The sequence below is a fragment of the Rattus rattus genome, chromosome 7 (assembly GCF_011064425.1).
Source record: "Rattus rattus isolate New Zealand chromosome 7, Rrattus_CSIRO_v1, whole genome shotgun sequence".
NCBI lineage: Eukaryota > Metazoa > Chordata > Mammalia > Rodentia > Muridae > Rattus > Rattus rattus.
This window is the reverse complement of record NC_046160.1, coordinates 48,419,649-48,432,197: the sequence shown is the minus strand read 5'-3', so window position 1 is coordinate 48,432,197 and position 12,549 is coordinate 48,419,649. Positions and strand designations below refer to the sequence as shown.

Here is a 12,549-nt window from a genome sequence, read left to right as displayed (position 1 = left end):
GGGCTGCATTGAGGTTAGACCAGCATGGGCTACCCAGTATCAGGCCAGCCTGATCTACAGCATGGGATACCATCTCAAAAATAGTAAGAAAAAGAAAAGAAAGTAAAATTGTAAGTAAATAGGTAACTACAGATGAGACAACTTGTAAATTCATTTTATCCATTCTCTACATCCATAATTAACACAGGAATATATCTAGGCATTGGCTAGTAGTTATACATTTTTCAAATACTTGTGGCCCAGTGACAAAACTACCCTCATCATCCCCTACTCAGAAAAGCCCATTGGTCACAGGCTCTCTTTCTTAGAGGAAAAAGAAAAAAGAACAAATAAATCTATATTAATGACACCAGAGTATCATAAATATTCAAGAAAGATCAGCAGCGTGCTCATTTAAGAAATTAAGTTTAATATGCATAGAAGTTATGACCAATCAGTTACCTGTACATCAATGTACTTGAATATTCCTTCTTAAAAATTCATATTGGTTGTTGTTGCTGTTGTTGTTTCAGTTAGGAGAATCATGTAAAACAGGCTGACTAAATGCTAGGAATACGGGCATGTGCCTGTGACGCCCACAATATTCCATGCTAGGGATCAATGCTAGGCAAGCACTCTGACAACTGACCTACATTCACAGCTACATTCACATCTGTCTTTGGAAAGACAGACAGACAGACAGACAGACAGACAGACAGATGTAAGCAAATAAGTTAGGAGGGGGACGCGGAGAGGGAGAGGGAGAGGGAGAGGGAGAGGGAGAGGGAGAAATAATAAAAGGCTATTCCCCAAACCATGACCTATCTAGTTCCAGGTCATACTCACTTCTATTAGCTCATTCATCTGTCACATTTTCTTTACATAATTCTCAGGAATATTTTAAAGCAGTAGAGTAGGTTTTACTCATTCAGACATGAGTCGGAATCCTGCTACGCACTACTTACAAACCTTGGGTAGGGACTTCGAGCCTGTATCCTCATACATGAAATATAAAGTAAATATTGACTTGTTTCAAATGACCTGTTAGAGAAACACTTACATAGTCCTTGGTAGATAACAAGCCATCATCTGGTAGTCATTAGAATAATAAAAATGAGGTCAAAAGTCAGAAGAAATAAAAATAAGTCCAGTCTTAATCAAATGTGTTCACTCACCTGGCATAACTGCAAATAACTTTGTTTTTCCTGCAATTCTTGTTCTCATCCTAATGGCTTTATCCCTGCATGGAGCAGCCTCTGCTAAAATGCCATTGGGCCAAAGTGCGTCTCTATTTAAGAAAATGAAACAATGTTGTGAGCAGTTTCATCTGACTAATGATACTAGTTGACAACTCATTACAAACTGCTAAAAAATATTCAAACAGAGAAAGCATTTCTAAAATTTTATATAGACAAATAACAAAGAGCATCTAGGAACAGGGTTCGATTTAGGGGTGAAAGAATATATACATGAAAAAGTAGCAGGTGAATCCTGCTTCTGGTTCTTCACTAGTAAGATGGGATTATATGGATCAGCACATGAAGAACATTTAAACTCAAAAGTGGGGACCTGTTAAGTGAATATCTTCTGCAAATCCACACATAGCACCCTGAAAAGGGACAGCCTAGCATCTCAACAGCTCTTCTCTCTTGGTTATGCCATCCCATTGTCATCCTAACTCAGCCAGTAAGAATCTCAAGTTGGTGTCTGCAGTGTACCTCACTCAAAAAATTCATTCTCCTGGACTCCCACCCTGCTTCCTATGGTTTGGTTCACAGGTACCTGCACTGAGCAGGTCTGGAGGAATGGGACTCTACAGGCCATCAGAGTTTTCCAACCTTTTGGGACAGAGACATAATCTCAATACTGTCATCTATAGATATGCTAAGCCCCTTCCATTGTTATCTGGGCCACTGGTTGGCCATGCCGGCAGAAAAATCATCTTAATATGCCCCAGAAACACTTTAGATATCATGAAATAAAACGACCTATTGTGCAGACCTTCTACCTGTTAAACCAACCCAATCATCTGGAGAAAGATGCACACAGAGGTAAACTTCCCAGTTGAGTCCCATCTACAGTCAAGGCTGAGAATCACTGTCACAGAATTCAACTGCCCTGAGTGAAATGAACAGGCCAGGGCAGGCAGTCCAACTTTAGGAAACAATAGAGTCTAAAAGGGAGAATCTTTGCTTTTGAGCAGAAAACCAGCTCCCCTCTTGCCATCACTAGAGCCTTTGGGAAAACTGCTTTTCTTCTCTAACCCTCTGCTGCCTCATAACCAAATGAAGAGAAGTTGCTTGGAGCTGATGAAAACGATGTAAGATCGCAAAGCAGATGGGGCTCACGGGGAAGAAGCAAGTTAGGACAACGGTGACAGCTCCTTTCTCCTTCCTTCCTGACAGCCAAGGTCCAGTGTCAGGAGTGGCTATGCAGGTTTCTCTTCCCACTCACAAACGGGCTTACTGCTCTATTCATCAGCTGTGCTTCAGCTTCTGATCCTCTCGCCTCTATCCCAAACCCCATGCCAAGTTTTCTAACACGATGTCAATAATTTCAAAGATATTCTATAGGATAAATATCTAGCCTATCATTGTAGAAATGTTTCCTTTGTGCCTTTGCTAGTCTAGATTAGAAAAAAATCAATAGCTCTACAGAACAAAGTGCTTATTTATAATTATCATGTATGTAAATGCAGTGTGTGTGTGTGTGTGTGTGTGTGTGTGTGTGTGTGTGTGTGTGTGTGTGTGTGTGTGTGAGAGAGAGAGGGGAGGGGGGTGCATGGGCCACAGAGAGAACACATGGGGTCAGAGGAAAACAGTATAGAAGTCGATTCTCCCTCCTTTAGGTGGATTCTGGGAACAACCTGGGGCTGCAAGGTTAGTGTGGTAAGTGCCTTCACCCTCTGAACCTTCTCAGCAGCCCCCAATACTTATTATGATTCTCCTACGTCTTTGCTCACCAAACACACTGTTAAGGCCAGTAAAGAAACAAAGGTCATTAAGTGAAAGTCGACTGGGTATAGCAACACTAAACTCTGGGGTGTGTGGACAAAGTGACTGTCCTGAGATATACCTGAAACGCTTCACCGAGTCAGCCACTTGTTCCGGTGAGGTCATCCAGTCAACATGGTCAACTATTTTTCTGAAAGTAAAGGATCTTGAATGAGTAAGCTTAAAGTCTTTAAGGCAAATAAAACTGACACAAGTTTCACAGAGTGATGCTTTCACTTCAGGATAAGCTGTTTCTGAGAAGAGGAGCTCTAATGCTCTTTAAAAGCCCAGAGAAAAAAGTCCACAAGTCATTTATAGAATTAAACTCTACTCATCAATGGGCTTGAAGTAAAAGAACGGGAGACACAGTTACCTGTTAATAGTATCACCATATGTAGCTCTAATAAGTTGTTGCAGTAAATTCTTGATATTCCTTCTCAACCACTGGTTTCTCTCTTTTAAGTCAAATACCTCATCCATTAGAAGCAGCATTACCCTAAGTGGAATATTGTCATCCACCTGAAAAAAAGGAGAAAAGAAGATTAGGATAACTGATAATAGCTTTGTACTGTGAATGGCTATTTCTATATAACAAACAGTACAACTAGAAGAAATCAGAGACTATGTGACATGAAAGCCTCCGAAGGCTCACATTACATACTAATTCAATAAAAATTATTTCCTACAGCCACATTTTGGGGGATACAGAATTTTACAATCCTTCACCCAGAAGTTCTTTTATTGTTGGGAAATGTTTTTGCTGTCCAGGATTTTTTGTTATTTCAAATGAATTTGCAAATGGTTCTTTCTAACTCTATGAAGAATTGAGTTGGAATTTTGATGGGGATTGCATTGAATCTCTAGACTGCTTTCAGCAAGACGGCCATTTTTACTATATTAATCTTGCCAATCCATGAGAATGGGAGATCTTTCCATCTTCTGAGATCTTTGTTTTTCCTTCAGAGACTTGAAGTTCTTGTCATAGAGATCTTTCACTTACTTGGTTAGAGTCACACCCAGGTTTTTTTATATTACTTGTAGCTATTGTGAAGGGTGTCATTTCCCTAATTTCTCAGCCTGTTTATCCTTTGAGTAGAGGAAGGCTACTGATTTCTTTGAGTTACTTTTCTATCCAGACTCTTTGCTGAAGTTGTTTATCAGCTGTAGGAGTTCTCAGGTGGAAGTTGTGAGGTCACTTAAGTATACTATCATATCATCTGTAAATAGTGCTATTTTGACTTCTTCCTTTCCAATTTGTATCCCTTTGACCTCTTTTTGTTGTCCAATTGCTCTGGCTAGGACTTCAAGTATTATGCTGAATAGATAAGGAGAGAGTGGGCAGCCTTGTCTAATCCCTGATTTTAGTGCCATTGCTTCAAGTTTCTCTCCATTTAGTCTGATGTTGGCTACTGGTTTGCTGTATGTTGCTTTTACTGTATTTAGGTATGAACCTTGAATTCCTGACCTTTCCAAGACTTTTATCAGGAAGGGGTGTTGACTTTTGTCAAATGCTTTCTCAGCATCTAATGAGATGATCGTGTGGTTTTTTTCTTTAAGTTTGACCTCAAGCTGTATTACAGAACAATTGTGATTAAAAACTGCATGGTATTGGTACAGAAACAGGCAGGTAGATCAATGGAATAGAACTGAAGACCCAGAAATGAACCCACACACCTATGGTCACTTGATCTTTGACAAAGGAACTAAGACTATTCAATGGAAAAAAGACAGCGTTTTCAACAAATGGGGCTGGTTCAACTGGAGGTCAGCATGTAGAAGAATGCAAATTGTACATTTTATCTCCTTGTACAAAGCACAAGTCCAAGTAGATCAAAGACCTTCACATAAAACCAGATACACTAAAACTAATAGAAGAGAAAGTGGGGAAGAGCCTCGAAACATGGACACAGGGAAAAATTTCCTGAACAGAACACCAATGGCTTATGCTCTAAGATCAATAGTTGACAAATGTGACCTCATAAAATTGCCAAGCTTCTGTAAGACAAGAAGGACACTGTCCTCAGGACAAAATGGCAACCAACAGATTGGGAAAAGATCTTTACCAATCATACACCCAACAGAGGGTTAATATCTAATATATACAAATAACTCAAGAAGTTAAGACTGTAGAGAATCAAATAATCCTATTAAAAATGGGGTACAGAGCTAAACAAAAAATTCTCAACTGAGGAATATAGAATGGCTGAGAAGCATCTAAAGAAATGTTCAACATCCTTAGTCATCAGGGAAATGCAAATCAAAACAACCCTGAAATTCCACCTTACACCAGTCAGAATGGCAAATTTAAAAAACTCAGGTGACAGTGGATGCTGGTGAGGATGTGGAGAAAGAGGAACACTCCTCCATTGTTGATGGGATTGCCAAGTTGGTACAACCACTCTGGAAATAAGTCTGGAGGTTCCTCAGAAAATTAGACATGGTACTACCTGAGGACCCAGATATACCACTCCTGGGCATACACCCCAAAGATGCTCCAACATATAACAAGGACACATGCTCCACTATGTTCATAACAGCCTTATTTATAATAGCCAGAAGCTGGAAAGAACCCAGATGTCCTTCAAGAGAGAAATGGATTAAAAAAAGGGGAGTACATTTACACAATGGAGTACTACTCAGCTATTAAAAACAATAACTATATGATATTCTTAGGCAAATGGATGGAACTAGAAAATTTTATCCAGAGTGAGGTAACCCAGTCACAAAAGAACACACATAGTATGCATTCACTGAGAAGTGGATATTAGCCCAAAAGCTTAAGAATACCCATAGGAAGAACAACAGTATCAACCATCCAGACCCCACTGGAATTCCCAGAGACTAAACCAACCAAAGAATACACATGGGGGAACCATGGCTCCAGCTGCATTTATAGCAGAGGATGGTACTGTCTGGCATCAGTAGGAGGAGAAACCCTTGGTATGTTTGGGCACTTTTTGTCTCACTGGTCTTTTGCTATAATAAATTATGGTTTCCAATTTGTGTTTTTATGATTTGGGAGTTTTGTGCATGAGTATCTTTCTTGAGTATTTTCTCTATTTCAAAATGATTTGTTGAAGTCTCCCAAGGTGCAATGTGTGCTTTGAGCTTTACTAAAGTTTCTTTTATGAATGTGGGCGCCTTGTATTTGAAGCATAGATGTTCAGAATTGAGTTCATCTTGGTAGATTTTTCCTTTGACAAGTATGAAGTGTCCTTCCTTATCTTTTTTGATAACTTTTGGTTGAAAGTCAATTTCATTTGATATTAAGATGGCTACTCCAGCTTGTGTCTTGGAACCATTTGCTTGGAAAACATTTTTCCAGCCTTTTACTCTGAGGTGGTGTCTGTCTTTGTCACTGAAGTGTGTTTTCTGTATCCAGCAAAATGCTGGAACAGGGTCCCCAGTGGAGGAGTTAGAGAAAGGACTGAAGGAGCTGAAGGGATTTGCAACCCCATAGAAAGAACAACAATGTCAACCAGTCAGACACCCCAGAGTTCCTAGGGACTAAACCACCAACCAAAGAGTACACATAGGAAGGAACTCATGGCTCCAGCTGCATATGTAGCAGCGGATGGCTCTGTCTAGAGCCCCTTGGTCCTGTGAAGGCTCGTTTCCCCAGTATAGGGGAACGCCAGTGCACAGGAGGAAGTGGGTGGGTGGGTGAGCACCCTCATAGAAGCAGGGAGAGGGAGGATGGGATAGGGAGCTTATGGACAGGAAACCAGGAAAGGCGATAACATTTGAAACGTAAATAAAGAAAATATCCAGTAAAAGAAAAGAAAAAGAATAAAAATGGTTTGTCTGTTTTCTAAAGAAGGGGAAGTGGGCTGTGGAGCTGGGTGGGTGAGATGTGGTGAAAACCTGGACAAGATGGGAGAGGAAATGCATGATCAGAATATATTCTATGGAAGGGTTTTATCAATTAAAAAAGAGAAAATAAATTAATATACTTTAATTGTAAAAGCCTTCAATTATATACAAAACAGAAAAAAACAGCTATAATGCTTTTATGTGAAAAATTATGCATGCCAATAGATAATAGCAACTGATTTAGAACTATATATAAGTGATCATTTAATGATTTTCAATAGTTTAATGCTCATTTCCTAATTAACGCTATAACTGAGAAGACAAGAAAAAGTATAGGTTTTTAATTTTCATAACTATGTTCTAAACATTTGATTAATATAATTGTTATGCCATGAAAGGACAGTTTATAACGTAAACAGTCCACAGGGCAGAGGGATTCACTTTATTACTGTGGTAAAATAAATACTGCTCAGTTATCTAATAAAAAAATCAGTGTAATGATCCAAGACATTAAAAAAAGTAACTATATAATCCAGAGTAAAAGATGTTACAGATATTACACATTAAACTCAGTAAGTGTCTTAAAATGATCTTGAAGAAGGAAAATATATACATATATGATACTTTATTATTAACAAATCTATCTGGAAATTGAAAACAGAAAATTATAAATTTAACATAAATCTGTGTAAGAGCCCAGAAACAGATTAACAAATCAAAACAGAAGCATACTTAATATGGTAAAGAAAAAACCAGCAGTGGGGAGAGATGGACTTTTAATAAACGGAGCTGAACTCTTTTTTAATCTATACATATAATTTACCACAGATGAGGTACAAATTTAAATGTTACCATGGCAAATCAAAAAGAACTGCAAAAAAGAGTCACAGAGCAACATACAGAGTTACAAAAGCAACAGACAGAGTCGGCGGAGGTATTTCAGAAATCCATAATATATATCATATCTATGTTACTCATACTCAGATTATATTCAGCACCCAAATTAATAAAACACATAAAAAATAAACACATCCAAGTCAATAGAAAAATGAGATTTAGACACCCATAAGACATGACACTAATGGCTAACATACATGAATCTACAGACATATAAATATTGGCTCTTGCCAGGATGTAGAATATTAACGTTCATATTGTGCTAGTAATAGTAAAAATGGTACGGCTTTGGAAAAGTATTTAGTAGCATATACTACAACTTTATATACATATATTTTTTTCCTGACTCTTAAGTAGAAGAATATATATTTATCTTTTTTAGTTTTACAATATGCACAAAATATTCAGGGTTCTGTGCATAATCCAATATATAAATTCACAAGACTAAATACAAACACCGCAAAGACACAAGAACTGAAATATAGCTACTAAATAATATGACATAAAAGACTATCAGAAGGTTGAACAACAACAAAACAAAGCAAAATAGACATAAGGGAACACATACTGCATAGTTTCATTTAAAGTATAAAGTATAAAACTGGGATAAAAGTTAGGAGAGCAGTACATCCCTGGTGGAGGAGCAGGCTGTGACAGCAAGAGAAGAGGGTGGTTTCTATGCCCTGGTAATTGTTCGTTTGTTTGTATTTGTTTAAATTCAAATGTTGAAGTCAGGAACATAGGCAGTCTGTAAGAATTTCTCATGTTTAACAATATGGGAAACTGAATGAATGAAACATATGCACATTTACTAAGATTATCTGCCAAAAATGATTTGAATTATAGCTTAAATAAAATTATAGAATAAAGTTAACTCACATTATCATCAAGCTGAGCTGAGACTCGACAATGCTCAGGATCCGAATCAGTCTTTGTAATTAAAGGAGGTACCTAGACATTTAAAAAATAAAAGTGAACACAGTAGCACAGCAAAAAATTCTAATACCATCAGAAACCAAAACAAACCAGAATTTGATTTGATTTGATTATTGGTGCAATGTGTTAACAAAGCTTAATGTTCTAAATTCTGAACTTAGCATCCCCAGGGAACAGACGTCGTCCAATCTTCTAAGCTCTCTTGAAAGCATGTTAATAGGCTTAAGCAGTTAACAATTACTTGATAAGGGGAAGAAAAAAAAGCAGAATGAGCTGAAAACCCACTGCAACAGGAGAGTCAGCTAGGACCATGTAGGGGCTGGAAAGGTCAATGGCTTCTCTGGCCAGCCAGGGTCACATGGCTGACTGCCAGCAGAAGCAGGGCTGCCCCTCACAGTAGGGTTTCACTTTCACAATTGCAGCTAGGGACAAGCAGCCCAGAAGGATAATGGTGAACAGAAAAGGAACAGCCTCTAACACACAAGACAATCTGCCTTCAGTAATGTGTCTGTGCCATTCAGATTCAGATGGAATTAGTTATGACCCTCTTCTACCCCTCAAGTTTTAGGTTTATGGTTTGCTATTTACAGCTTTGATGGCATCCTTAAAAAGGGGAAAAAACTGTCAAAATTATTTTAAAAGTGTAAGGTGGAAATGCAACAAAAGTACTTAGTTTAATCCCATTATCTAGACATCAAATAAAAATGCTTCCTGGAAACATCTATACCACCCAGAGGTGTGTATATTAAGGACAGGTGGAGACACTGACCAGGTGAAGGACTTCTTACTTTGATTTCATGACCCTCTACTGTGTGAAAAATGGAGAAATCAGACTTTATATTTCAGTGGATGAAAAGTACAACTCATTTGCAAATATAACTTATTTGCAAAGCAATCTATACCATTAAAGAATCAAAACAGCCCAGTGCAATAAATTGATACTTAACTAATTTTAAATTTGTATTATAAATGAATTTGTAAAATTCTACTAAAGACTGATGAATGAAAGGATTTTTAGTATCAGTATCTAAATTTTTCCTTTTTAACTTTTCTTTTTTATGAATACATGTCTGAAAATTTTGGAGAAGAAGCCTAATATATCATAGTGACATAAAAAAACGTTTGCTTTAGAGATCACTGGAAATGTCTTTTTACCTTAAAAAATGACTGCTTTATGTCTTGCCCTAATCTCTCTGACATTCTGCCCACGTTGTCCGACATTTTTGTCACTCCTTCTGCCAAGCTGTCAGGAAGGGACTTGACTGCATTTGAAACATTCCTCATAGAGTTACGAAGGGGATTTACAAAAGTGTCCATCTAAAATGAAAAAAAAAAAAAATTATACTCAGATCAGTTCCAATCTCAGAAGCCTAAGAAAATACAGAGTTGCAACCATGTGAAGATAAAATGATTTTCCAGTCAATAATATGCCAATGCCTTCAAAACAAAGCAAACAAAAACTGTTGATATATCTTAAAAACACATCTTAATACACACATAGATGACTTTAAAATTTGACTGAGGAAGATACTATTAGGATAGGAATATAAGCCTTCACTGTTTGCTTATTAAATTCTGAATACCTTCCCAAACAAAATGTGATACAAACAGAATTAACTATCCCATACTGGTTGGGGATTTAGCTCAGTGGTAGAGCGCTTGCCTAGGAAGCGCAAGGCCCTGGGTTCGGTCCCCAGCTCCGAAAAAAAAAAAAAAAAAAAAAGAAACTATCCCATACTTTCACCACAATCCAAAGTAATGGTAAGTAATGCTTTGCCAGAGCATGAGATATCTACCAAAAACCACAGAAAGAGTGGGACCACACAAGAGAGACAAGTTTGCTGCAAACCAGCCAGCAAAGCTGAGGAGTAGAGCCATAAGCCTTTTGACAGCAGGCATGGAACTAGAGCTACAAACGGCGGCAGCTTCCCTGCGGGATTGTGGATGTGCTTTGGTCCAGTGTTTTCTCACTATTACCATGATCCTCCCTTTTGGAATAATAATAATAATGCATATTCTGTGAAACTGTATGTTGGAAGTATGTTATTTGCTTTTGATTTTTACAGAGGGTTACAATTAAGTGATTGTCTGAAGACTCAGAATAGACCTTGGACTGTGCAAGGAAGGCTCTGGGGACTTTTAAGAAGACTAAATGCATTTTGTGTTCTGTATGGCCATAAGCCTATGGGAAGTCAGAGAGTGTGATAGAGTGGCCTTAATGAGAATGGGCCATATTGTTGAATACTTGGTCCCCAGTTGATTGAATTGTTTGAGAAGGATTAAGAACTATGGACTGAAGGATAGGATATTAGCAATTCTCATATAGTATAATATTCATTATAAAGAGAACGCCACAAGCATAGGGACATGTTTTGAGGTTTAAAAAGAGATACACCATTCAGTGTGCTATCTGATCTTGCAGATCAAGACATAAGCTCTCAGCTCCTGATGCCATGGACTCTAGCCCTCTGAAACCATGTGGCACAAATAAACATTTCAAATAAAAATTGTCTTGATCATGGTGTTTTACCACAATAGAAAAGTAACTGAGACAGCCAACAAATAAAGCAGGTATGCTTTGTGGAATAGTCAATCTTAGTAAAGAACACACAAATAGAATTCATTTGTTTGCCTGTTTTGTTTTTCAAGAGTAAGTTTCTTTGTGTAGGTTCCTGGAAGTCCTGGAACTGTCTCTGTAGACCATGCTGAGCCTGGAATTCAGAGATCTCCCTGTCTCTGCCTCCTAAATGCTGGGATTAAGGGCCTGCACCACCATGCCCAGCCCAGCATACAGAATTCTAAGAGAGTCCTTAAGAGAATATCTATGAAGCATCTATTACATTTAAAACATGCAACTATAGAGAAAATTGCAACCCTCAAATATAATATTCACTAAAAAGAACTTCGCAAGCATGAGAGTCCATTCTACATTATTTCTACAAATACAGGGTTTGTTTAAAATAGAACTAGAAAGGATTCTGAAAACAAACAGGAAAAAAAAAAAACAAACCTTAAAACTATGAGACACAAGAGTAAATCACAGAGGGCCAGCACAAGCACACCCTCAGCATAATTTATACAGGTGCTGTCTATATACGTTACCAACTCTACTCAGTTCTGTTCTAGTAACATAACATTCAAATCGAATTTTAACTTAACACTTCTAACTATGGTTTCACATAGTGATTCGCATAATGATTTCACACAACATATCCTTAAATAAAAAGTTACTTCAACCAGAGAAAGTATTCTTATTACTTATTCTATGAATTAATTTTTCTACAGATTTTTTAAAAAAGAAATTGACAAAATCAATGGTTTCTAAGGCATTTGTCAAGCTGTGAAAAGCCTCTCATAAAATGTTGCAGATTATTTAATTTAATGACTACTTAGAGGGGTCTTTAGACTTTATTAGTAATTTAAAATGTAATATGCAACTAACCTGCATGTACTCCTGCAGATTATTTAAAATGATGGTGCATATTTAATATAAAACTTAGTTTATCTCAAACAACTGTTATCAATTCTATAGTTAGAATTAATGTACTCATAAAATAGAAAATAAGGCAGAAAACTGAAACACGTCTCTATTAACATGTAAGAGTGCATCCTGAATACAAATACTCAGGAAATAAAGCTTGAAAATATGCACATGCATATATGTGTACTTATATACACATATGTATATACATATAGATACACACACACTTTACTATTTTAAAGTCTATTTATGAGAATTTATTTTTAAAACATTCAACTTAGGAATGTTAGCATCCATTAAGATGTTGAAATTTAATATGAACTCCAATTTATAAATCCTAAGTATTATTGATTATTTTGTATCAATTCCCCAACCTCTTGTTTTGGTTTTGGTTTTGGTTTTGGTTTTTAATGGCGAGATGGGAAGAAGTGTGGTTGAAGCTTTTCAGTT

The 12,549-nt window shown here is 37.2% G+C and overlaps 1 protein-coding gene across 1 annotated transcript in view; it reads right to left on the bottom strand.

Annotated features, from left to right (window-relative positions):
• The window catches only part of Snx13 (sorting nexin 13), a 103,014-nt gene that overhangs the window by 5,228 nt on the left and 85,237 nt on the right, over nucleotides 1–12,549 (bottom strand). The window contains 5 exon segments of the mRNA XM_032907648.1: nucleotides 1,155–1,267; nucleotides 3,055–3,123; nucleotides 3,346–3,491; nucleotides 8,562–8,633; nucleotides 9,774–9,935. Of these exon segments, the coding sequence (XP_032763539.1) occupies nucleotides 1,155–1,267; nucleotides 3,055–3,123; nucleotides 3,346–3,491; nucleotides 8,562–8,633; nucleotides 9,774–9,935 (562 nt within the window).